The 25,828-nt window shown below is 45.5% G+C and overlaps 2 protein-coding genes across 2 annotated transcripts; one reads left to right on the top strand and one right to left on the bottom strand.

The window, feature by feature from the left end:
• Nucleotides 1-766: 766 nt before the first annotated feature.
• sostdc1b (sclerostin domain containing 1b) lies at nucleotides 767-2,355 on the bottom strand (the record flags this gene model as incomplete). Its single annotated transcript, XM_084455118.1, has 2 exons — nucleotides 767-1,350; nucleotides 2,157-2,355. 2 exons carry the CDS (start codon nucleotides 2,353-2,355, stop codon nucleotides 905-907), a joined length of 645 nt encoding a protein of 214 aa, XP_084311244.1. The 3' UTR covers nucleotides 767-904.
• A 16,167-nt stretch (nucleotides 2,356-18,522) lies between these two features.
• bzw2 (basic leucine zipper and W2 domains 2) lies at nucleotides 18,523-25,083 on the top strand (the record flags this gene model as incomplete). Its single annotated transcript, XM_084454818.1, has 11 exons — nucleotides 18,523-18,589; nucleotides 19,443-19,619; nucleotides 20,596-20,699; nucleotides 21,267-21,332; nucleotides 21,487-21,622; nucleotides 21,880-21,989; nucleotides 22,889-23,059; nucleotides 23,422-23,568; nucleotides 24,541-24,679; nucleotides 24,805-24,927; nucleotides 25,055-25,083. Exons 1-11 carry the CDS (start codon nucleotides 18,526-18,528, stop codon nucleotides 25,081-25,083), a joined length of 1,266 nt encoding a protein of 421 aa, XP_084310944.1. The 5' UTR covers nucleotides 18,523-18,525.
• Nucleotides 25,084-25,828: the final 745 nt, after the last annotated feature.

Below are 25,828 nucleotides of genomic sequence, written 5' to 3'. Positions count from 1 at the left end.
TCCTCGTATCATGGCTGCTCAGGGGAGAATCTGTGCCGGAGGTAGATAGAGTACAGAGACAGGAGGTTCAACTAAGACCCACAGGACTACAGTGACGCAAGTGCTGCTCTAGGACTAACGGACCTTTCAAATAATGGTTCCCAAAACTCTCGGAGGAAGTAGCTAAGACTGTGCATCCACAATACGTACCAAAAACACAGCTTTCACTCTGGCACATGAAAGGATATGTGATACAATGAAGCATCCTAACATGTTGCCGCTGTTGGAACCAGCCCCAATAGCCTGGAGGTGGGGGTATCCTTTCATAATAAAACAGCATAGGGTTTCTGCTGCTGAAAGGGAGATTTCATCACTGACTAATGCCTCTGTTGTTACTGAGTTCCTGTTTATTCTGAAGTTGCCTCCACTCTCTGTGGCATTGTGCTTCTAGTATGTAGGACCTAAGCACGAAAAATAACGTGAATCACGCAAACCCAAGTTCGAAAGCATTATTTATTCAATCATCCACAGAAAATCATTGAGACAGTGATTACATGTTTAGCAAATATATAAAAAATAACATGTTTCTAAGTTCAACTATCCCAGTAGAAAAATATATTACATTGACATAGAAATCCTTTGAAGACAAAACTTCCATTGAAAAGTAACCCCCTAGAACATACATACAGTACAATCCATTTATTTACATGCACAGTTACATGCACCTTCATAATCACTCATCAGTGGTATGTTTCTAGCTAGCCAGCTGCACTGTGACATCACGGCATTATTCTGGCACAGACATCATAGACAGCCGCTTCACAGAATCACACAGTAGTCCAGCGGACCTCAGTCTTCCCACCTCACAGCTGGAGGTCGGGGGTGGAGGAGACACCCAGGGCGGCAGACCTCGTCACCCGGGGGCTCAGTTGTTCTTGGGCTGCTCCTCCGCGGGCCAGTCCTCTGAGACTCCACCCTTTTTCTGCCCCTTCCTCCTCTTAGGGCCTTGGGGGGCCTTCTCCTTGGCCTGGGCCTCGGACTTTGACCCCGAGTCGTTGTGCTGCCTGGAGTAGCGCTTGCACTTGCAGGAGGTCACCACGGTGATCTTGTAGGTGCGGGTGCTGCCGTCCTGGCACTGCAGCCGGATGCGCTGGGTCCTGTTCCGGTCCACCACGCAGCGCCACTCCTGGGCGTGGCGCCGGCTCCAGTACCGGCCGTTCCCCAGCCCGCCACCGATCCAGTTGGGCAGCAGGTGGGCGGGCAGGCACTCCCCAGCGCACACCAGCTCCTTCACGGGGTTCAGGCTGGTGCACTGGCCGTCAGAGATGTACTTGGTGGATCTCAGCTCCCTGCAACCGACCTCGCTCTGCTCTGTAACAGGCAGACATAGAGAACAAGAGGTTTAATCTACTCTGTAACAAAAATGCATAGAGAATGAGAGGCTTAATATGTTCTGTAACAGGCAGGCATAGAGAACGAGAGTTTTAATCTAATCTGTAACAAGCAGCCATAGAGCATGAGAAATTTAATCTGATCTGTAACAAGTAGCTAGGCATAGAGAATGATAGATTTTTCGTGTGATTAATACATTCTACATATTACCAGCTTAAAGTGATGCATTCATACATGTTGGTGCAATTATACTGAGGCATTGGATTCACACATTAATTTTAATTTTAACCTGTGTGTCTGTTTTAACCTGCGTGTCTGGGTTTTTAACCTGTGTCTGAGATTTTAACCAGTGTGTCTGAGATTTTAACCAGTGTGTCTGAGGTTTCAACCTGTGTCTGGGTTTTTAACCTATGTGTCTGGGTTTTGAACCTGTCTGAGGTTAACCTGTGTGTCTGGGTTTTTAAGCTGTGTCTGGGGTTTTAACCTGTGTCTGAGGTTTTAACCTGTGTGTCAAGAGCAGAACGAGTATCTTATTGTAGATGATTGCCTGACAATGGTTCTGCTAGCTCACTAAACCTGACGTCAATCTCTCTTGATGTCAAAAACTGTCAAAAAATCAATTGAGCTCAGACCAATCCAACCCTTTATAGGCAACTTTTCCCCAAAATCTCTCGTAATTGATACAAAATATTGATAACATCAACGACACATTATAAGTGAGTATCTAGTAAATTAGGGTCTCTTACACAGACCGTCTCCGTTTGATAACGTGAAATTGGTCTCACCTTTGCGCGCGGCATTGGTACCGCTCTGACGTCTTCCGCCGTTACGCGCTTGATTCATCGATACATTGCTTAGGGTATCCGGCGGGTCATCGATCACTTGAGCATTTAAAGTTTCCGTCGCGTCGTTTTTAACAGCTTGACAGCTCCTTATCAAAATACATACGAAGAAGAACTGGTACCCACACGTGTTAAGAAGCATCGCTGCACCTCTATGTCGCCAGGTAACCTATTGAGAGAGACTACGTTATCTTTGGCGATGCGCTGCGGTCTCAGAGGTATTTTGTCATTATGTTATCCTACCTGTCGTTCAGACACTTATATACCCGCCCCTTGTTTTAGCAACAAGTGCGCACTGGCTTCTGAATGAACTAGGAGTCATTACACTCGGGCACGCCCACAAAAGGCAATAGGCGAGTGAACCATCAGGATAAGCATTTATTTTCCACATCGTGTGTACTCATCTGTTAAAGGTAAGTTCATTCATAAACAGAAACCTCTACCTCATTACCTCTTTCAGTACATGGTGACTTAACCCTATAGTCAACGGATTACTTTATTTTCATAGTGTAGTTTTTAGATTTTTAGAGATGAATGAAACATCCCATCCTTGCACTGATGTTGTAAACTGAAGGGCAGGCAGGGTCTTCGCTTGCCAGGGACTCATGATTATCAGGTACTGCCTGATGGAAACCCAGGACTGTAACTGTGTTGGTCTGTGTGCCCCGTACTAACACGGGTGAGCTCACCAACATAATGATGTATGTTCATAAGCTAAATGGCATGGTGGCGACACAAAGAGGCCTTTCCCCCCTTCATCCTGCCGAAACTTTGCCCATCAGGACCCAGGTGTCCTCTTTCACTCGTTTCCCAGGGACCTGACAATGAAGTTACCCCGACTCTCCTCGCCTGTGCTCCTTTTGATACGGGTGAAAATAAATCCACTCTCTAACTGTCCAGCTCATGCCACTATTGTTCAGGCGAAAGCTTTTTTTCCCGTAATTTTTTCTTCCTTAAAAGCCCTGCTGTCAAAATGATCTCTTATTACCCCAAAAAGCCGTGTTAGTCATTTAGTAGTGGAAGGGGTGCAGGCTGAGGTGAGGGGGGGGGGCTGGTACGGAGGAGAACAACCTTGGGGGCTTGAAAGAAAGAAGAATATCAAAGTTATATGAGCCGGTGCAGCATTCGCTAATTTTTACATCTCAGAAAACGGAAACTTGAGATCCACCTCTTTGCCCCCTGAAGCCTTGAGTGAGTGTGACATATAGGCAAGGAGAGAGAGAGATAATAGGAGGGAAACGCAGGGATGTGAGGCAGTGGGGGAGGAGGGGGGGGTGAGTTATGGTTCTATTGACAGGCGACATGACAGGGGCCATGCTCGTTAGCAGGCCTGTGAGCAGCAGGGGACAGTGTTCTCCCATGGGACCCAGGGCCGCGGAACAGCGGTAACAAAGCTCTCAGGAAGCAGGGAGGACTATAGAAGAGACGAGCATCGCCGTAGGATCTGCTCCATGTGTGAGAAGGTCTGGAGATTGAGCAGGCTCCTGTTCTCTTGGTGTGAAACCCGATCATGCTTACACTGAAGATGTTACTTCATGGAGAGATACTATAAATCCACCGTTTGTTTAATGTCATTATGAATAAAAGTGTTTACTTGATGTTTAAAGATCATGTCCATGAAGGACTATTTTCTGCATGACTGGATAATGCATGGTAAATCACAAATGTCAATTTGTTTCTGTTGGAATTTGTCATTGAAATGAGAATTGGTACATGAATATACAGTTAGGTCCATAAATATTTGGGCATTGATGCAATTTTCTACATTTTGTACATCACCACAATGGATTTGAAATGAAGCAACTGTCTTCAGTTCCAGCTTGTTCTTTAGGTGGTTTCCCTTCAGTTTTGTCTCAGCAAGTGAAATGCATGCTCAATTAGATTCAGGTCAGGTGATTGACTTGTCCATTGCAGAATATTCCACTTCTTTGCCTTGAAAAACTCTTTGGTTGCTTTCACAGTATGCTTCAGGTCATTTTCCATCTGCACTGTGAAGCGCCGTCCAATCAGTTCTGAAGCATTTGGCGGAATATGAGCAGATAATTAAGCAATAAACCACGAGAGGCCGTGTGTTATAGTGATTTTATAACAGCTAGGGGGCATTGTTAAGCATGACGTGAAGCGGAGTGCCTAAAACCCCCCTAGCTGTTATAAAATCACTATAACACACGGCCTCAAGTGGTTTATTGCTTTTATACAACGGTTACTACAGCTATTAGTGTAAAATAAACACACAGCAATGTAAAATATTAACATTTATTCAAAACGAAGCATCATTCCCTCAATTCCGCCGAGCAAAATAGTTCCCCTAAAAAAAGGGTTGCCAAGCAACAACTACATTGGATCAAATGGGAGGCGCATTAGTACTGAAAATGGAATGATATGCGGTCCCAGGTGTGTGTTACAAAGTATTTTAACACGGCTTCCAGCCAATCAGAATCAAGAACCAAAACTAACCGTTGTATAATATTGCCCGAAACACTTCAGAATTCATCCTGCTGCTTTTGTCAGCATTCACATTATCAATAAATGCAAAAGAACCAGTTCCATTGACAGCTATATATGCCCACGCCATAACACTAACACCATCATGCTTCACTGGTGAGGTGGTATGCTTTGGATCATGAGGAATTCCTTCCAATTCTTCAATTCTGAACCACACTGGAAGCCAGTGGAGAGAGGCCAGAACAGGGCTGATATGATCTCTCTTCTGGGTCTCTCTTCTGGGTTAGGAGCCTGGCAGCAGTATTCTGGACTAGTTGCAGGCAGGACAGGGACCACTGACTTATCCCCATATATAGGGAATTGCAATAGTCTAAGTGGGAGGATATGAAGGCATGGATGGCTTTCTCAAGATCTCCAGATGAGAGAAAAGGCTTGATTTTGGCAATATTATGGAGCTGGAAACAGTTGGTTTTCACTACTGCATTGACCTACTTGTCAAACTTGAAGGCGGAGTCGAATATCACACCAAGGTTTTTGACATGGGTTTTGACGAGTGGATTGGACAGATTGTGTAGGCTGCTGGAGATCAATTTGGTGGAGTCAGTGGGAATGAATAGGAAAACTTCAGTCATGCTTTTATTTAGCTGCAAGAAGTTTTGTGCCATCCAGCACTTGATGTCTTCAAGCAGTCCAAAATACTGCTAAGATTAGCTCAGGTGTTGGGTTTCAATAAAGACCTGCAGAGAAACACTGAAAAAAGATAGGAGTGGAACACTAACAAACCTTTACTGTACAGGACACATCCACCAGCATCAGTGGAGGGATATTGAAAAGAGAAAAGCTGCCATCTAGTGTCATAACTCAAATCTGAGAATGTCTCTGCCGACCAGGCAATGAAAGCTCTTTGTGCATACATTAACTATGCTTACATATGGACCAGTGACTTCTGCGGTTCTGTGAAGGAGCGTCGAAACAAAACGCCAAGACAGGCTCTCAATCCCTCTCAAAAGGCACTCTTTAATGACAAGGGAATGTCTAATAGGCTCTCTGAAACCAACTGAGGTGACTTGGAGGTTTGCCAGCCAGGGAGGAGAGGTTCCCCAGCACCACTGAGGTCAGGGCATCACTAGTTGATTGCCTGGTCTTGGCTGGAGTGTTTTGTATTACATACAAGAGGTAAGTTATGTCAAAAAAAATTATATACAAAAAAATATGCTATACAAAATAATCAAAGAAAACAAAATTTTTGTGTTAAAAATAACACAGTATATATTATGTCCAGGTATGTTGTTCTGTAAATATGGTTGTTATCCGCAGTTGTATCTAAATAGGCTCCAACGAGGCATTTGAACAGGAAGGTCATTAAACAAATACGGCACATCAATTCATTTGTGTTTCTCATTTGTATGAATATCAAAGGCAAACATTAAATAAGAAAAATAAAAAGTCTACACAACCAGGGGGGAGGAGAGACAGCCCAGCAGCTCCATCGGACAGCCTGCAGCGGTCGCCACCTCCTCGGCTCTCACACACAGCTCCTGGAAGAAGCTGACCGTCTCCTCCACCAGGCCAGTCTCGTTATCCACTAGAGCAGGGCCAGAACCGAAGGGAAGAGTTGGGTGGGGCCCACACACACAGTAAACCACATACAGACCTGGGGCCTCATTTATCATTGAGGTACGCCTTCTTTTACACGGTCTTTTTCGCGAGTTCAGGCGTACGCCATTTGCCCCCCCCACATTGCGATTTATCAAGCCGTAAGGGCGAAAATTTAGTCGCCTTTCTCCGCGCTTTTGTAGGACACCTCTCCAGTTGGCGTACCGATTTACACGGTGTTCTACGCCCTTCTTGAACACAGGGGGAACTGGCGACGCCGGTGGTGCGTCGGTGAATTACTATGTTTGACGGAGAGAATAAGAGCGACAGTTCATGAACGCACAATCATGTAGGCTACTAGGCCAATTCAGCACAAACATATATCGCAATGCAAGATTAGACGTGTCCTCTAACCGGCTCATTCATGCTCCGATATGGATTTGTTCCCCAACACGGAACCTATGCGCTGTCCCAAACCTTTCCGCGCTATATGTCACACACCTAATGCAGGCACTCCATCAAACGGCAATAATTGACCAATTAGATTGTCATTAATATGTGATCATGTGGACCTGTTTGCTCTTTGGTAAGCATATAAATGACAGTCCTCCTGTGCGTAATGCGAGCCTAAATGAATCCGGCGCTACTCGGCCTACTGGCCCGAGATAGAACTCCAAAGAGGTGACGGCGATGGCGACTGCACCCACATAAGGACACCATCAGTGAATGAATACGTCTATGTGAATCGCTAAAATGTGCACACTATAAATACCCAAATCATATGTGACGCCGACATGCTCATCACAAGTGTAGTGGCACGGTGGCCTGGCTCCACGCATGACTCATTCATCCTGGCGCACAGCAGGGTAGGGGCTAGACTGGAGGCAGGCGCTGCGCGTGACGGCTGGCTTGGTGTGTGCATAGCCAAGATACATATTCTTTGTCTTTTTTACTTTAATCTTTATTAGCATTTTCCATCCATACAACGACAATACCATAAAACATAAAAACTTACAATAACAGCTAATGGGTACTTCCATCCATGCAGCTTTTTTTTCTTACTCAAATATGACTATTTTAATACTAGTGGTATCATCACACTTCCTTCTATAATCCATCCATTTTTCCCATCTCCCTTCAAACTTTCCTTCCTGCATCCTCAATGCATAAATAAATCTCATAAATCTCCTCCACAACACCCACCACTGCTCCTTGGTTGGGGGTTCCACCTTATACCAAGCCCTCATTATTGTCTTTTTACTAGCAACCAATAGTACTTTCACTAGGTATCTGTCCCCTCCTTGTACATCATTCTGTTATGTTTGCCAAGATGTATATTCAAAGCTGATAAGAATGAGAACCAGTCAAGACCCCACCACAAAATGAGGACCCAAGCCCTCAGCCCCCTCCCCGTCATGAGGTTTACCAGCGGGGCCAAAGGGCCCACACTGAGGTCATGCGCCAGCTATGAAGACACAAACAAGTAAGGTTCACATTTCTACCATTTTATTGTCTGTTGGTGGGTGACTGTGTGAGGTGTGTGAGTGCGTTTGTCAGTGAATGTGTGAGGTCCGTGAGTGTGGTAGTGAGTGACAGTGTGAGGTCCGTGACAGCATGTGTGAGGGAATGAAGTGCAGTGAGGATGTCCTGTTGGCTCTGGTGGTGTAGTGTGGTGACCTCCACCAACTGCTGCACAACTGCCCCACAACTGCCCCAATCCCTTCTGCCATTTCCCTCTGGGCCTCTAGGGTCATGAGCCTCCAGCACAGCATCTGATAGGAAGCCCAGCCCTCAGGGAACCTTGAGGCAGGGACGCTGGCAGCCGGAGGTGGAGGCGTGGGCGGTGGAGACGGAGACGGAGGCGCTGGAGATGGCACTGGAGGTGGAGGCCGGTGCGCTGGAGGTGGAGGCACTGGAGGTTGTGGCGCTGGATGTAGAGGCTGCAACCGGCGGGGGCACGACCGTCAGGTCAAGGACCACTGCAGACTCCCCCTCCTCTGAGTCCCACCCCACGTCAGAGTCTGGAGAAACAATTTCAGTCATTTTCTTTGAGTTTGTCTGTTAACTTGATTATGCATGAAACATTTCATTGTGTAGCCATATTCAATTGATATGTTTTTCTGTTGGCAGCCAAATAAATGCTTAAGTGTGATTTACCGGGTGATTTAGATGAGAGTCTACATTTCCCAGAGGGGAAAATGTTTCATGTGGTCTAACATTATGAAGTGGTCATCTGTGTTATCGTTCCCTGTTTTTGGTCCTAAATCAATCATAGCCTACCACAGAATGTGTGGAATGTTTGCTTTCCTCACACATAATACAGCATGTCCGTGTAGCCTACGCCACATACAGGATGCACGAACATACAGTAGGCTACCTAAACTAGGAGCAATCAGACAAATGTAGGCTCGTACAAATAGCTTACCTTCCGAAGATGATTTTCTTTCCTCGCGTGGACCTCACCAACAAGCACAGGCACCTCCGTCTCCGAAAAGTTTCTCTTCTTTCCGCGTTTGTCTGTCCTAATGCTCCACGCTATATTATGTCCTTCCGGGGTATCCCCGACACGCTGTCATAGTTTTGACCATATATGGTTGGATTTGGGCGTGGAGAGGGCGGAACACGGGGCGCGTGCGCGTACACTCTATTCTCCGCCCGTCTCGGATTTCTCGTGCAGGAAAGGGCGTACGACCTTTTTGATAGATCCGAAAAGCGTGTAAATATTCTCGTCGTACGCTACATTGTGCATTTTCCGCGTTTTCGTCGTACGCCCTCTTTTACACCAGAATTTACACGCTCTTTGATAAATGAGGCCCCTGAGGAGTAGGGGTGCTCGCCTCTGAGTTCCCCCAGCCCAGGGGTGTCCATTTCTGGAGCCGCCAGCTGCTCCTGCAGGGCCCCGCACAGCTTCTTATGAGTGAACCAGTGAAGCCTCTGAGATGACAAGCTTTATTTATTTATTTATTTATTTATTTATTTATTTATTTATTTATTTATTTATTTATTTATTTATTTATTTATTTGTTTGTTTATTTATTTATTTATTTATTTATTTGTTTGTTTATTTATTTATTTATTTATTTATTTATTTATTTATTTATTTATTTATTTATTATTTCATTTATAGAGCACCTTTCGTGACATAGAATGCAGTGCAAAGTGCTTTACAAATAAGACATTTAAAATAAAAACTTAAATAACAATTGAGATATAGTAAAGTGCATTATAAAAGAGACATTGAAAGCGAAAACATCAATTAAGACGTAATAGAAAATAGAAAACCATAAAAGAAGTAAGATCAAATAGAATGGTATAATAAAATACAATAAAATAAGAAAAGAGTGAGATAAATACTTGATTTTTATCTCTTTATCTCAGCTGCAGTAAGTCACCTGGGAGAACCAGGAGGATAGACTGTGAGATCACTGTTTTGCAGAGGGAGCACCTCTTCTCTCCATACGTGGTGCAGAAATCAACACACACAGAAGCCATCTGGCCCGTCAGAGCTTGGGTCACTGCCCTGGAAACTAATGGAAAAATAAGTAGATACAGTAGACGAGTGGAGGAATCTTGCAAATTACTGACAAGCATGAAACTAATTACTATAAGAAGCAGAGATGGTGAGGGCAGGGTGTCCTCAGTGTTGAAGCAAATGAAGAAGACAGAAGAGGAGCCTGCAGCATCAATCTGTTAGAAAAATGACAGAAGCTCACTTACAATCTCCACAGGGGCGCCGCTCCGCACCAACTGCTGAGGAAGTGTCGCCTCGCAGTATGGAAACCTCCAGATGCTGCTCTGAATGAACTTCTCCTGGTACTGTGAAAAGCCATCGCCCTCCCAGCAGCCTTTGAGGGTATAATCACAAAACATTAGGGGTAAATTTAAAAAATAAACAAATTGCAGTATCAAGATAATACTAGCTGGTTTTCTATTGATTTCTATTCACTTGGGAAAAAACTACTGTAACCGTACCCTAATCTGAGCTACATAAATGTTTACAAGCCAGAATGTTGATCGTGCCACTGTGCATGCCCCCGGTCACCCAATCTGGATCCACACTCTCTCCCCCCGAGCTCCGCCCCCACCTCCTGACCAGCGCATCCAGCTTCATGGCCAGCACCTCGTCCATGTCCTGCTGCTCCACCTACCTCCTACTCTGACTCCATAACTGGTCCCAGCAGAGAGTGTTTAGATATGTGTCTAGTAAAGTCTTCATGTCTGTGTGACAGTCACAAGGTGTGCTGTATTTTGGCAGTCAGACAATAACCTTCCAACATAATATGGAGAGAGTTTTACCTGGGCAGGTAAACCTTTCTCCATAGTATACAGTATATTGTCCTCAACTGTTGAGCACCAAACCCTCTACTGAAACGCGCCGAACTCCACTCTTTGGACTCTGAACCTTCCTACATACTTATAAATGTCCTAAATCTTCATACTTATAAGTGTTTTATAAATGTCCATACTTGCACTTATAAATGAGTACTTGTACTTATAAATGAGTAATACATACTTAATTCATTATTTCCATTCATGTTATTATATGGAGTCCCCATTGGGCCAGAGGTCTGTTATTCTACATTGCCACTCTGTCTACTCCTGCTACACTTCAGTCAGGCAGATATATTTAGCTCATCCCAAAGTGTCAGGGGTGTGACTGTCTGCAGCCTGAAGCAGAGCCAGTGTGGATCATACAGGCTCATGTGGAATGCAAAGGGCAGTAGGCCATCCAAGCTCCACCATGAAATGAATACCCTCATATCCTTCCATGTTGCAGAGCCATGTTCCACTGGCAGGGGTAGCTGTGCGCCATCATCTGCCATGATCAAATATGTGTGTCTGATGCATTGACCAGAAAGGGTGGACGAGCCATCCTCAGCTCCAGGAAAATGCAACTGATCCCAACTCTCTCCACTACAATATGCAATCAAGCTGCAACCACAGGGACCAATCACAAATCATTGCTGGCAAAACTGCATTTTCCCTGCGTTTTTTCATAAGCGCTGGAGCCAGACACTCTATTAAGGGAAAAAAAGCTTCCTCCTGGAGTGTAATGTTTTTAGTCATGCCATATTCATCCGTGGAAAGAGTGTACTTGCTCTCAACTGGCCTTATGACAAGAATGAAGTCTGCAACACTACATTAAGGTTGGCTTTACTGCCTCCAGGAAGGGCTTATAAAGAATACATTTGCAAAATGTTCCTGTATGATTAACTTTGCAACCATACAAGATTGCAAGTCACTGCAACTGGTGTCACTGTATATTGATTCACTACTTATTATTTGACTGTAAATTCAATTAACAGCTATTTTCTCCACCCTGTATAGAAACCGTTCAAGGCAAGGCGAGGTTTATTTGTACAGCACATTTCAGCAACAAGGCGATTCAAAGTGCTTTACATGAGACATTAAAAGCATCAAGACAAAGTACAAGAAACACATAAAAGGTCATATAAAATGAAATGTAAAAAAATGACATTTAAAACAAAATGCAGGAAAAATAAAATACAGGAATAAAAGTTACAGTGCAGTGTATGAATGAATAATTATTTGATTTAATAAAAAGCAGTGGCAAAAGAAAAGTCTTCAGTCTTGATTTAAAAGCTACTACTTACTGGAAGTTTGTGGAACATAAGAACTGAACACTGCTTCTCCATGTTTTGCTTTAACTCTGGGGACAGAAAGCAGGCCTGTGTCAGACGACCTGAGAGGTCTGAATGGTTCAAAATGTATAGCAGCAGATCAGAAATATATTTTGTCCGTAAACCATTCAGTGCTTTATAAACCAACTGCAGAATTGTATGTGGTAGTTAAAGGAGTGTGTGTGTGGTATATCTAGTTGAAGAGGTGTGTGTGGTAGTTGAAGGAGTGTGTCTGGCATTGTGCTAAATAAATGTGACATTTGACCCCCCCATACCTCATCCAGACAGCTGACCCTCACAGGATTGCTCAAATCAATGTAGCACATAGTGCTTTCCATAAAAAGAGATGGATGAAAACATAAATCATAAAAACACAGTGAGAACAGATTTTAAAGAAACAATCAAAGTAAAATAAATATATAGTGTAAAATAGAATGAAAACTATAAAAACAGAGAAAGCTAATTAAGAAACACTAGGTTATTACATGGTAAAAGCAATGTTAAAAGGGTATGTTTTAAGATCTCGCTTAAGATTTCCATGGTCCCAGACATTCTCAGGTCCTCTGGCAGGGTCTTCCAAAGGCAGGGGACATACGAACTGAAGGTTGCCTCTCCATGCCTCTTAGTCCTGACTCTAGGAACCATTTAAAGCTCAGTGCCAGAGCACCTGAGGGACCTACTACTGTAGGTGTACATTTTAAAAGCATATCTGACGTGTAGGCCTATTTAGGTGCTTGATTATGTATGTATTGTTATGACTTATAGACTTATAAAAGAATCTTAAAATTCTAAAACTGACAGGTAACCAGTGCAGTGATTTTAAAACTAATGTGATATGAGACCTCCTTCTGGTATTTGTAAGAATACGTGCTGCAGCATTTTGAATCAGTTGGATTTGACTAATTGCCTTTTTTGGTAGGCCAGACAGGAGAGCGTTACAATAGTGCATCTGAAATAAACTCAGACTGTAGGCCAATTTAAAAATAATAACAGTAATTACAAAATGTCAAAGCTCACCACAGCAAACTGATAATGTTATCTACAGTATCAGAAGTTATGTTTTCATGTGATATCTGGGTAAAAACGAAATAATGTTTATAGAAAATAAGTGATTATATTATGAAAAAGGTCAAGTCACAGAGGACAATTTCAAAAAGTCGAAACAAACTGACAAAATAAAATAAAATAAGACCTAGTAGTATAAAATAAGACCTAGTACCTGCTGTAATAATGTAATATGTCCCTCTCAGCAGTTGAAAAATCTCCCATCTTTGGAGCTGCCATTCTCTGGGCGCAAGGTTCTTTATATTCTGAAAGCACCGGTGAAAGTAGTGAACAGTAGGCTATTGTCTGAAGGGGTTCTATCTGAATACAGGTGTGAAGATGACTAAACTCCTGTTTTATTAATACATCCATGTTAAACTCAGACTCCACCAGTTCACCATACTGTCACTAGGGGACATTATCCCGGGACGACACCACTAAGAAAAAGACAGGGGTGCCAGATAGTTCACTGACTAAAAATCACCAAATATTATTCATAGCCCATGCAGCATGTTTTTTTTCAGAGGTAGTACTAGGCCTACTTGCTAATATGATATTTATGATTGTGCGTATAAGTGTTTTTTGATGTCAGCTACGTCTGTCGCAGGCTGGGTCTCCCCTACACAGTGATTTTAAAGCTGTATTTAGCAGACTGGTTTCTCGTTGATGAGGATCAGTTGTTCTGCACCTCGTCGCTTCCTAACCCTCGACTTGTAGATTCAACCACTGTCAGGTAAGTTGTTTATGTTTTCTTTGGTCTCACTGTAAAGTTGACACATTAATTACAGTTAATTGTCATTCAATAAAGGTCAGATTTGATAGATAGCTGAGCTTGTAGACGATGTAGCCTACTTGTGCCGTTATTAGGAGTTCACTCCAGTTTGATTACGCATAGTTTAATTATGGGAACAGAGAATGTAAATGTTTTGTTTGTCTGAATCAGAGCATCCCAGACCTCATGGCCTCATGTTTATGTGCATTTACAACGAAGGCTATATTTAATTCGTTCAACAGTGCAGACTGAATGTGATTTTGTATTTAAAACAATGGATTACATTCGCTCCTGGGTAGCCTATCCTATTGTTCCTATAGTTCAATATAATGAGACAAAGGGTCTAGGTCACTGGTTTTTGATAAAACACAGCTCCACCGCACACATAAGTGATCCTGAATTGACAGGTGACCACAGACTTCATCTGAAATACTGAAGGATATTGCTAAAATGTTGCGATTGAGGAGAGCTGCACTCCAGGCTTATTACCTAGGCAGGTGGACAGGTAGTGCTGCTTTATATATAGGCTATCTCTGAGCACAGATAGTTTTCGGCTGGCAGTTCAACCTAACCGGTCGGCATGGAGACAAGTCGTGTCCTCTCCTGCAGTGACAGACTGGACCCTTCATGCATTTATTCAAGTGCATAACGCACGCGTAGAGGGGCAATGGAGGTGTGGGGTGACGACTTCTCTCGGACGTTACAGGCCTGTCATCACTGCACAAACTTGTTATCAGACAGCTCTGTTATCAAATACTGCCTTATCAGACTGCTACGTTTCCCTGCATGTTTTTTTCCCGCGTTGGCTTCCTGGAAGGTAATAATGGGAAGGTTATTTTTGGGCACGGGATGTCAATTGGAGCCCCCCATAACCCCCCACACACCCCTGTGTTTGTGGCAGGGGGCCCGTGACATGACTATCTAACTATGCACATGGCATGAACATGTGATGAAACCACTGTGTGAGGAGCTGAGATGCTAAAAGGTGGTGACTGATGCTTGAATCATGAAGCATGTCAGGCTTTATCTTTTTACATTACAGTCATTTGGCAGACGCTTTTATCCAAAGCTACTTACAATAATTGCATGTAATGTAGGAACATGAAGTCAGTGTACTACTACTCAGGATAACTCACAAGTGCATCTCCTTTCAATTTCTCTTTTCAGTCCATAAAGTGGTTGATTGGAAGCTGAACAGTGAGGGTTATATATGACCACCACTGGAGGGTTGGTCCTAATGTCTTCAATCCTCAAAATGCGCCAGAGGGCAAAATACTTCTTTTTCCCTTTTTTCATATTATAAAAATTTAAGTTGCAAAGAATCCACTCAAAATAACAAAAAATATTTTTAGGATCACTAAATTTGTCACATTATTTTGTCAAAATCCATGTTCTGTGAGAAGTGTGAACAGCTCTGAATCTTTGAAGCCCTTTTTTCTGCTTAGTGATTTCAGGTGTACCAACATTCACAGAAATGTTTGCAGATTTCAATGCATGGCACATCATTTGAAAGCTTACAATTTACACTTTCATAATCTGTGAAAAACTGAAAAATGGCCTTGGCAGACATCAGGGCCAAGCCTCCAGTGGCAGTCACATATGTCAGTGGTGTTTGAATGAGAGGGGATGTTTTGGTTCTCTTGACTCTCAGTGTGCTTTGTGTGTGTCGTTGTTCTGTGTGAGGAAGTGCTGAGTGACCAGCGCTGAGATCTGTGGGCTGGTGCAGCATCGCTGTATGTAATTCTAAAACTCATTTTGAATGCTGACAAAATGAAACGTTTCATTTTTGAATGCAAAATCTAAGCCACTGAACCACCCATCTACAGTATCACCACTTTTCAGGGCTCTGAGATTGAGCACCTGGGAATCATTCACTCTCTTTTAAAGGGTTAGTGTGCTATTTTGGATGTTTAGCCCTATTTGTGGTCTGTCTACCATGAACCTGAAACATAGTGACCATAATTTCACATAGTCCTCCATGGGAGCAGTGAAAACAAGTGCCAGGGGAACACTTATGTCCAAGCCATGCCAAACATGTAAGAATATTCAGATTGCGAGACATTTCACAGGAGAGCATACTGAGACTAGGAAGATTACTGTACACCCTGTGCTTGCCGTCTTGGAAAAGCACATTTATCATAGTTTTTCCACCGCATTTATGGGTGTCCCCATGACTTCCATTGTTGCCCAGTGAGAGCCTGCATAAAAACGGCAGCTAGCACAATACTGGAACGATCAGTGAAATGATCTGTCTCTATGTTTCAGGCTCATGGTAGACAGACCACAAATAGGGCTAAATGTCCAACATAGCACACTTCCTCTTTAACTCTCACATTCACCAACTAGTAAAAAAAAAACTAGAAAGTACATTTCCTGGAGAAAATGTGAGGTGGGCTAGCTGCTGCAGCTGTATGTAACATCTACTGCTAGAACTACTATGGACCGGGCAATCTCCATGCACCCACCGGCGAAGACCGTGCATCTCTAGCCCACTCAGGGGCTGAATTGTGGGGTCCGTGGCGTGGATAGTGGCGTGGTGGCGAGACTCCGCCCCCTCAGGTCAGAGCTGGTCGGGGACAGTGTACCCCTCTCCGGGCCACCGACCCGGACACACCGGTGAAGACCATGTGTCTCTAGCCCACTCAGGGGCTAAAAAGTGGGTTCTGTGGCATTGATAGTGGCGTGGTGGTGAGACTCCGCCCCCTCAGTTCAGAGCCAGTCGGGGACAGTGTACCCCTCTCCGGGCCACCTACCTGACTCCACCGGTGAAGACCGTGTGTCTCTAGCCCACTCAGGGGCTGAGTTGTGGGGCCCGTAGCGTGGATAGTGGCGTGCATAAACCAGTGATAGTTACGCCTTGAAGACAGAGATGGCCAGCTAACTTTATCATAAAGAATGCAATGGTGTGTGTCATAACTATCGCCTGTAATAAATCTCAGAGCGGAATGGTAAACAGTGTCGAGGGGTTTCAATGTTGTCACAGAGGCATGTCTATAAATTGTGTCACAATAGTCCAATACTGACAAGAAGACAGCTTGGACAATTCTCTTCCTACAGAACATAGGGAAGCTGGAACGGTTTCTGTATAGGAAGCCAATTTTTTGTCTTAGTTTGCAAGCTAGAGTGTTGACATGAACCTTGAATGAGAGTTTATCATCCAACCACAGACCGAGATATTTATATTCTGTGACTCTTTCAATAGGTGAGCCATTATCCGTTAGTAGTTGGAGCCTACCATAATCAATAGCTCTAGATTTAGAGAAGAGCATGAATTTGGTTTTGCTGGGATTAAGGACAAGTTTGAGATTAGTGAGAGCTTCTTGGAGCATATTGAGAGATAGCTGTAGGTTCTCGGGGGCTTTCTGTACAGAATCTGTAATACTATAGACAACAGTGTCATCAGCATATAGATGAGCCTTACTACCACTTAAAGAGGAGACAATATAATTAATATAATTGGTGAAGAGGACAGGGCCCAGCACCGATCCCTGAGGCACCCCCTTAGTCAAGGGCAGGAAGTCTGATTGAAAGCTACCCGACTTCATGCATTGTCATCTTCCGGACAAATAGTCCTGAAACCAGGCACAGGCACCCCAAGCTAGACCTATACAGTACATACACACACACACACACACACACACACACACAGACACACACACACACCTTGTTGACACTGTTCGCACAACCATGGGCCTCCAGGGTCAGAGTCAGCTGCTGGTTCCCAGCCCAGCTCTGTGTGTTTTCCCTGGGGGAAACAGAGTGGGTCTCTGGGGAAGTGTTCCTCCAGGACCTGTCCTGACCTGAGGATACACTGTACACAGCTGCTGTTAGACAACACACTGGAAAACAAGCTAAAGACATGCACACACGCACAGAGAGAGAGAGAGAGAGAGGTCTGTGTGTGTGTGTGTGTGTGTGTGTGTGTGTGTGTGTGTGTGTGTGTGTGTGTGCGCGCGCATGTGTGTGTGTGTGCGCGTGCGTGCGTGCGTGCGTGCATGTTTGAGGTGTGTTAGCCATGGCTAGACATGTCCTTGCTGTAATACGATACGTGTCCCGCCAATACAAGCGAGAGGGTGAGAGACTGAAGTTTATACTGTATACAGTAGATGAGTCCGCTTTATATAGTCTAGTGGGCAGGATGCCGCTCAGACAGTTAAAACTCAGCCTAACCTGGTGGTAGGAGGAACTCAACGCTGGTAAGCAGAGAGATCTGAGATCGTTAACTTAGTTATACACGGTGTTGTGGTTGTAGAGTCAGTGAAAACCTACGGTGAAGTCAAAGCACCAATGGTTCTCGAGCCTAGTGGCCCATAGGGCAGGAGCCCCTCTCCTGATTCCTTAGCGTGAGGCAGCTTGATGTACAAGGACACTAGTATGTCACATGGACTTATCCCCAATCCAACCCTTGATGCTGAGTGTCGAGTAGGGAAGCATTAGGTACCATTTTTTACATTCTTTGGGAGGAATTAGGTACCATTTTTTACATTCTTGGGTATGACTTGCCGGGGAATCGAAACCCCAACCTCCCAATTTCATGGCGGACACTCTAACCACAAGGCCACTGAGCTGGTCTGAAGTCAAAGCACACTAGTGTTAAGACTGTGTAATGTTTGCTTGTATACTGCTGCTTACTACCACTGTGTCATATGTGTCATATTTGTTGTATATAAATAATTATTTACTGGATGGGATATTATTAATTTAAGCAGATCTATTCTGAAGTAGCGTGTTGTTTTAATTCTGTTAACGCTGCAGCAGGGTTGAGGGAGATCTGATCAGCTCGACTGTGTCGTGTGTTTCCCTCAGGACGTTTATGAATACCGGTAAGCAGCAGAAGCCAGTGCTTACAGGCCAGCGGTTCAAAACCAGGAAGAGGGGTGAGTGCCTCCGACAGCTGTCGCACGTCCACACACCCGCGTTTACTAGATATGCTGGCAACGATACAAATAATATGGTGCTGTGCTGCCATACAAAACAAGTGACTTTTTTTCACTGTTCATAATTAGTATTGTCCCCCCCACAGGAACATACTATACTCTCTCTCTCTCTCTCTCACACACACACACACACACACACACACACACACACACACCACAACTCTCACTGGCAACTCATATCAACTCACACACACACACCGCAACTCTCACTACAACTCATATCAACTCACAAACACACCATTTTAACTCTCTCACACACACACACCCCATATCAACTCACACACACACCATCATAACACACGACTCTCACCACAACTCATGAAAACTCTCCTGACTCCTTCGGCTTGGCAGGCATGCCTTTCCATGGTGTTAACAGGCTCCTGTCTGTTGAGGGTTAGGGTTAGGGCTGCATGTCTGGATGGATGGATGGGCGGGTGGGTGGATGGATGGGTGGGTTGAGGGATGGATGGATGGATGGATGGATGGATGGGTGGGTGGAGGGATGGATGGATAGGTGGGTGGAGGGATGGATGGATAACTGGCTGGCTGGCTGTCTGACTGACTGGTTGACTGATTGACTGGTTGGCTGATCTGCCAGCACAGGTTCCTTCTCCCTCTCTCTCTCTCTCTCTCTCTCTCTCTCTCTCTCTCTCTTTCTCTCTCTCTAAAGAACATGCTCAGAGATCGACCACACAGACACTCAGCTGACCTGACCTGCTGTGTCAGAGTGGACAGAGCATGATCACGTGAGACATCAGGAGACGTCATGACTAACTCCCTGCTCCCCCGACAGATGAAAAAGAGAAGTTTGAGCCGACAGTTTTCCGAGACACAATTGTTTTGGGCCTCAACGCAGCGGGCGGGGATCTGGACGCTGTAGCCAAGTTCCTGGATGTCACAGGCTCACGACTGGACTACCGTCGCTATGCCGACACCCTCTTTGACATCCTCATCACGGGGAGCATGCTCGGTGAGTATGTGTGTGTATGTGCTCGTTGAGTGTGGGGTGTGTGTGTGTGTGTGTGTGTGTGTCTTTCTGAATGGAAGCAGCCTGGCGTGACTTGGACATGGTGTAGGGCAGTGTGGAGGACATGTACTGTATATTCCATCCACATGTAAATATGACCGTGAAACCTTTTATATTACAAGGGAAGTACTAGAGTGTACATCGCAGATCGTCCTGGCACACATGGATCTGCATGGCGACCGCGGGCCCAGGCAACAGCAGCAGGCCGGGCTGTAAGCCCTCGAGTTGTCATAAATCTACTGAGGAGATTAATGCAACGGGTCACTGGCATCATCAGAAGAAAGTTCTATGTATTTCATAATGATTGCTCTGTTTCCAAATGAAAAGAAAGGGAAAGGAGAGGAAAATAATATAATATAAAATAAAGGATCGCAGGCAGTGTGTCAGTGTATCTTCCTGAGATAGTGTTTGGGATGGTGGAGATGTCTCCTGAGGTAGCATGTGTTTGGGGTGGTGGAGATGTGTCCTGCAGTAATGGTGTAATCTCATTACCGACTGCTTACTGTCCATCCATCAGCCGGTGAGGGCAGGCAGAGCCCTCCCACTGGCTAATCACCGCCCATCAGTAACAGTGGCCCTTCAGGGCTGGCTGCCAATGAAACCCAATGAACAACAACATGGCTAGAGTAGTTTCTCAATAGTTGTGTTGGCATGATAAGGTATCAAAGCTTCGACCCCCTGACTGACTCTGCTCTCCCCCTGACTGACTCTGCTCTCCCCCTGACTGACTCTGCTCTCCCCCTGACTGACTCTGCTCTCCCCCTAACTGACTCTGCTCTCCCCCTGACTGACTCTGCTCTCCCCCTGACTGACTCTGCTCTCCCCCTGACTGACTCTGCTCTCCCCCTGACTGACTCTGCTCTCCCCCTGACTGACTCTGCTCTCCCCCTGACTGACTCTGCTCTCCCCCCGGCCTCAGCTCCTGGAGGGACGCGCATCGACGAGGGCCACAAGACCAAGGTGACGGACCACTGTGTGTTCACCATCGAAGAGAACCACACTTCCCTCAAACGCTATGCTCAGGTAGACTGACCTTCCCATGTTCATATGGTACTCACTGTAGACTGACCCCCCATGTACACATAGTAATCTGTAGACTGACCTCCCACATGTACACATGGTACTCACTGTAGACTGACCCCTCCATGTACACATGGTACTCACTGTAGACTGACCTCCCCATGTACACATAGTACTCTGTAGACTGACCTCCCCATGTACACACGGTACTCACTAGAGACTGACCCCTCCATGTACACCTGGTACTCACTGTGAATGGCATCAGACCTGCTAATCCCCCACAATCTGCTGTGTCACCAGGACATAATTTTGATATAATCCATCGGGATTAAATTTAAACTCCTCCACTCTCTCTCTCTCTCTCTCTCTCTCTCTCTCTTTCTCTCTCTCTTTCTCTCTCTCTGCCCCTACTCATTGGTGGAGTGAAGTTTGTGATTGTTGACATGTTGTCCCTCATTTTTAGTAGATTGATATCTGCTTTGGCTGCCATTGATTATCTGGGCTAATGAGTTTCTCTGTGTGTGTGCGTGTGTGTGCGTGTGTGTGCGTGTGTGCGTGTGTGCGTTGTAGGTTTTCAATAAACTTATCAGGCGATACAAATACTTAGAGAAGGCCTTCGAAGATGAAATCAAAAAGGTGAGGATCTGCGGTTAGAAGCTTGCAACTCACGTCAGAACACAGACTCTCAGAAGGAAAACGGAGATGGTCTGTGATAGGGATAAGACATCGTAGCCACACGTCTGCTATCCTCATCCTCCCTTCCTGTGCCATGTGTTGATTTCCTGCGTAGCTGCTGCTCTTCCTGAAAGCCTTCAGTGAGTCTGAGCGGACCAAGCTGGCGATGCTGACCGGCGTCCTCCTGGCCAGCGGAACGCTGCCCCCGGCCATCCTCACAAGCCTCTTCAGCAACAACGTTGTCAAGGAAGGTGCGTATGTGTGTGTGTGGGTGGGGGGGTAGATGTGGATGTGGGTGCGGGTGTCTGTGTGTGCAGGTGTGCAGTTGTGTGCATTTGTGAAATTGTAGGTGTGTGTGTGTGTGTGTGTGTGTGTGTGTGTGTGTGTGTGTGTGTGTGTGTGTGTGTGTGTGTGTGTGTGTGTGTGTGTGTGTGTGTGTGTGTGTGTGTGCTCATGGAGGGATAAATACCGCATGTGCCATTCACACTCTTGAACTTGAATTTGGCAGGTATCTCTGCGTCATTCGCAGTGAAGATGTTTAAGGCCTGGATGGCTGAGAAAGACGCCAACTCAGTCACCTCTGCTCTGAGGAAGGCCAGCCTGGATAAAAGACTCCTGGTGAGAGAGAAACGTGTGACTGTCTGGAACCAGGGAAATTCACAGCAACGCAACGCCCAGCGCCAATATCTCCACACGGTCTCCATGGAGACAGCATTCACCTGTCAGCTGTGCTGAGAACATGCTGTTCCACAGGAGGGGGGATTAAGGCTGTGACAGACTCAGGCTTTGGGACACTGTCATGTAGTGGCAGCATAGAGGGCACTTTATTACGGCACCGTTTACCTGTGGAAGGACACCATAAGGAATGTCAGGTTTAGACCATTGGAAGGGCACCAATAAGGCACTGCATCACATTTTATCCACTAACAGAGCACTCATTAAGACATATATTGAATTTTCTTGCTATGTTTTCCCATGTGAAGGGCAGCCAGTAGGGCATCTCACTGTTATCCCCTGCTACCAAGGCTGTTTAAACATGCTTTTGCAATAGTTTGTGTTCTTTGGGTGCATATACAATGCCATAAAAAATTAAGGGAACACTTACTCACACTTAATCACATCCAGCCCTCAATGGGTTAATGATTTTGGTTTCCATTGACCGTCATTTTGTTCTTGGCAAATTGCACAATGTAATCAATAAAGATTTTCAACTTCATTATTTCGTTCATGGAGATCCACGATGATGATTGATGACTGGTGTTCCCTTAATTTCTTTGAGCAGTATATATATATATATATATATATATATGCAGAATTAATTTATTTAATTGTTTATTGAATGCTAGCCTACTTTAGCCACATGGGGGAGCTGTTTTGCTGAAGCTCAGTATACCTGGTCCATGGCTGAGTTTCTTTACAGGCTGAGAGGACAGATTGAGAACAGGGAAATATAATGATTGAATTGGCCATCCCGGTCCATGTTCAATTTTACATTCTTATCTCTCTAACCGTTTCAGGAGCTGTTTCCTGCCAACAAGCAGAATGTGGAGCACTTCTCCAAGTACTTCAACGAGGCCGGACTGAAGGAGCTGTCTGACTTCCTGCGCGTGCAGCAAACTCTGGGAACACGCAAGGAGCTGCAGAAGGAGCTGCAGGAGCGTCTGTCTCAGGAGTGCCCCCTACGGGAGGTAACGCACCTCTTCAGCCCGCGCTACACTTGCTTTTAACTACGCTTTACACATACAAAACATGGCTACAGTGCGTCTCCTGCGTTCCTTTGAAGCATTGGCTGCGGTTGGCCGCGCAGGTCCTCAGAAATTAACACGATGCAAAATTCACACTTGTACGCATATACACGGCAAGTATACCGCAGGGGGCTTTTGGCATGGTGTACTGTTACCTGCTGTATGTGACCAATCTCCTAGTGAAATAGACACTGAATTATGCTTAAGTACAGTAGGTACTGTAGGTGTGTGTGTGTGTGTGTGTGTGTGTGTTGTTGCAGTAGCTACCCAGACAGTAACGGGTGAGTGTTCCCATGCCTGTGCAGATGGAGGTGTACGTGAAGGAGGAGATGAGGAGGAGTGACCTGCAGGAGCAGGCGGTAGTGGGTCTGCTGTGGACCTGCCTGATGAACGCCGTGGAGTGGAACAAGAAGGAGGAGCTGGTCACTGAGCAGGCGCTCAAGCACCTCAAGGTACACACACTTCCTCCTATCCCCGCCGGGCCGCCGTCCACGCCACAAATCACCTCAAACGCTACACTGAATACTGGACAGTTTGTGGCCCATTGTCCCCCTATACCTGGAGAGGAGGTATAACCTGTATATAGCACACCTGGAGTGCAGGCATAGAATCAGAATCTGTTTTATTGTTTTGGAGAAACAACCAGACCCAGACCAGAAGCAGACCAGAAGCAGACCCAGACCAGACCCTTTTTTTTTATTTTCTCCCCTGCCCCTCAGACAGCCTGAGTCTGTCACAGCCTTAATCCCCCCTCCTGTGGAACAGCATGTTCTCAGCACAGCTGACAGGTGAATGCTGTCTCCATGGAGACCGTGTGGAGATATTGGCGCTGGGCGTTGCGTTGCTGTGAATGTCCCTGGTTCCAGACAGTCACACGTTTCTCTCTCACCAGGAATCTTTTATCCATCTGTTTTATACAGAATTTATTTTATTTTTTACACATACTAGAGATTTGTTCTGGTCAGTTGGTGCATAACTCTGATGGGTAGAGATCATTAGACAGGGTACAAGGACAAGACGGGACAGTGCAAAGACAGGACAGTGCAAATGAGCAGTGCAAAACACAAAATGGTGTGCAATGTGTGTATATAAGGTATGTGTACAGAGTGTTAATGTGTGTGCAATGTTTTATATTCTGTATACAATGTGTGTGCAGTGCCTATGTACAGTACAGAAGTGGTAAGTAGAGACAATGTTGGGGGGGGGGGGGCGGGGTCAGAGGGGGACACAAGCCGTGTTGATCCGGCTGGTAACCATGGGGAATAATCTGTTTTTGCGGCATGAGGTCTTGGTCATGATAAGGGTGGGAGGGGTCGCCATAACCTTTCCAGCCCACTTCAAGGCCCTGGAGGTGTGCATGTAGCGAGTTGCGTATATGTAGCACAGTAATGTTAATAGGTTTTCCTCCTGTCTGGACCCTGCAGCACTATGCCCCTCTGCTGGCGGTGTTCAGCACCCAGGGCCAGTCCCAGCTGCTGCTCCTCACCAAGATCCAGGAGTACTGCTACGACAACATCCACTTCATGAAGTCCTTCTCCAAGATAGTCATGCTCTTCTACAAAGGTTGGTGTATCACCCCCGCCAGTGTCAGGTGATGGGATTCGGTCAGCATAGGCCAGGGTCATGTCTCTGTTCTTTTCCGTTGGACGTTAATCTTCGACTCTGCTCCTCCTGCTCCTCTCCTCCAGCCGACGTGCTGAGTGAGGAGGCCATTCTGAGGTGGTACAAAGACGCCCACGCCGCCAAAGGGAAGAGCGTCTTTCTAGAGCAGATGAAGAAGTTTGTGGAGTGGCTACAGAATGCTGAGGAAGGTAAGGACTTTGTTACCGGCATTAGGACAGCTCTGTGTCGTCTACACCAGGTGTAGGTAGAACTGTCACGACCACCAGGGGGAGCCGTTTGACCCTAACCACCATGTGACCCTTGTTTCTCCTGTAGAGTCAGAGTCGGAGGGGGAGGAGGACTAGCGGCAACAGCCAGAGCCAGGTGTTGTCTGCCTCCACCGGCAGTCTCCACGCTGCTTAGTGTCCTGCCAGTCCTAGACTCCCTGACCTCCGACCTTAGGTAGCCAAGCACAGCACCAGCGAAATGCCACACTGGGCCCCCAAACCTGGCCAGCAGCACCGGGGGCCAGACCAGTAAACTAGACAGGCTTTTACATTAAGTCACACTGTCCAGCGAGAGACCCTCCCTTTACTGCTGGTCAGGTTTAGTGAGGAGGACCTCAGCATCTGCAGTAGATTGTCACACTCGTTTTATGAAACTCACTTATGTATGTAACTTGGCAATGCTTTTATCGTTTTATTAATAAAGTATTTTATATGTATTTCACGTGTTTAGTGTTATCTCAAGGTAGCTCTCAAGGTAGCTCTGTGATGTTTTTTCGTGAGAAAGTAACTCCACCAGAAAATTGCCTCAACAGTTCTGAAAGGGAATATGATTTCTAGCCTCTCATTGTGTAACTTCACCTTCATACTACTGGGAGAAGTGAAGCAAAGAAAGGAACGCTAGCTGCTCAGTGACCTCGGCCCATAATTCAATGACAGAGTAGCCTTTTAAGTAAACAGCCATAGAGCTTCTGCAGCAGGGGGGGAATCAAGTGGCAAGATGACTTACTACTGTACATCCAGGATTAGCTGGACCCATGGTCCACATTTCAGAAAACCATCAAGTCAGTTGTAGACTTGTTGTGTGGAGCCAGATCTGGAGGTA

This window comes from Borostomias antarcticus, assembly GCF_949987555.1.
Source record: "Borostomias antarcticus genome assembly, chromosome: 21".
NCBI lineage: Eukaryota > Metazoa > Chordata > Actinopteri > Stomiiformes > Stomiidae > Borostomias > Borostomias antarcticus.
Note: the sequence above shows the minus strand (reverse complement) of the source record. Positions and strands in the feature narration are given on the sequence as shown.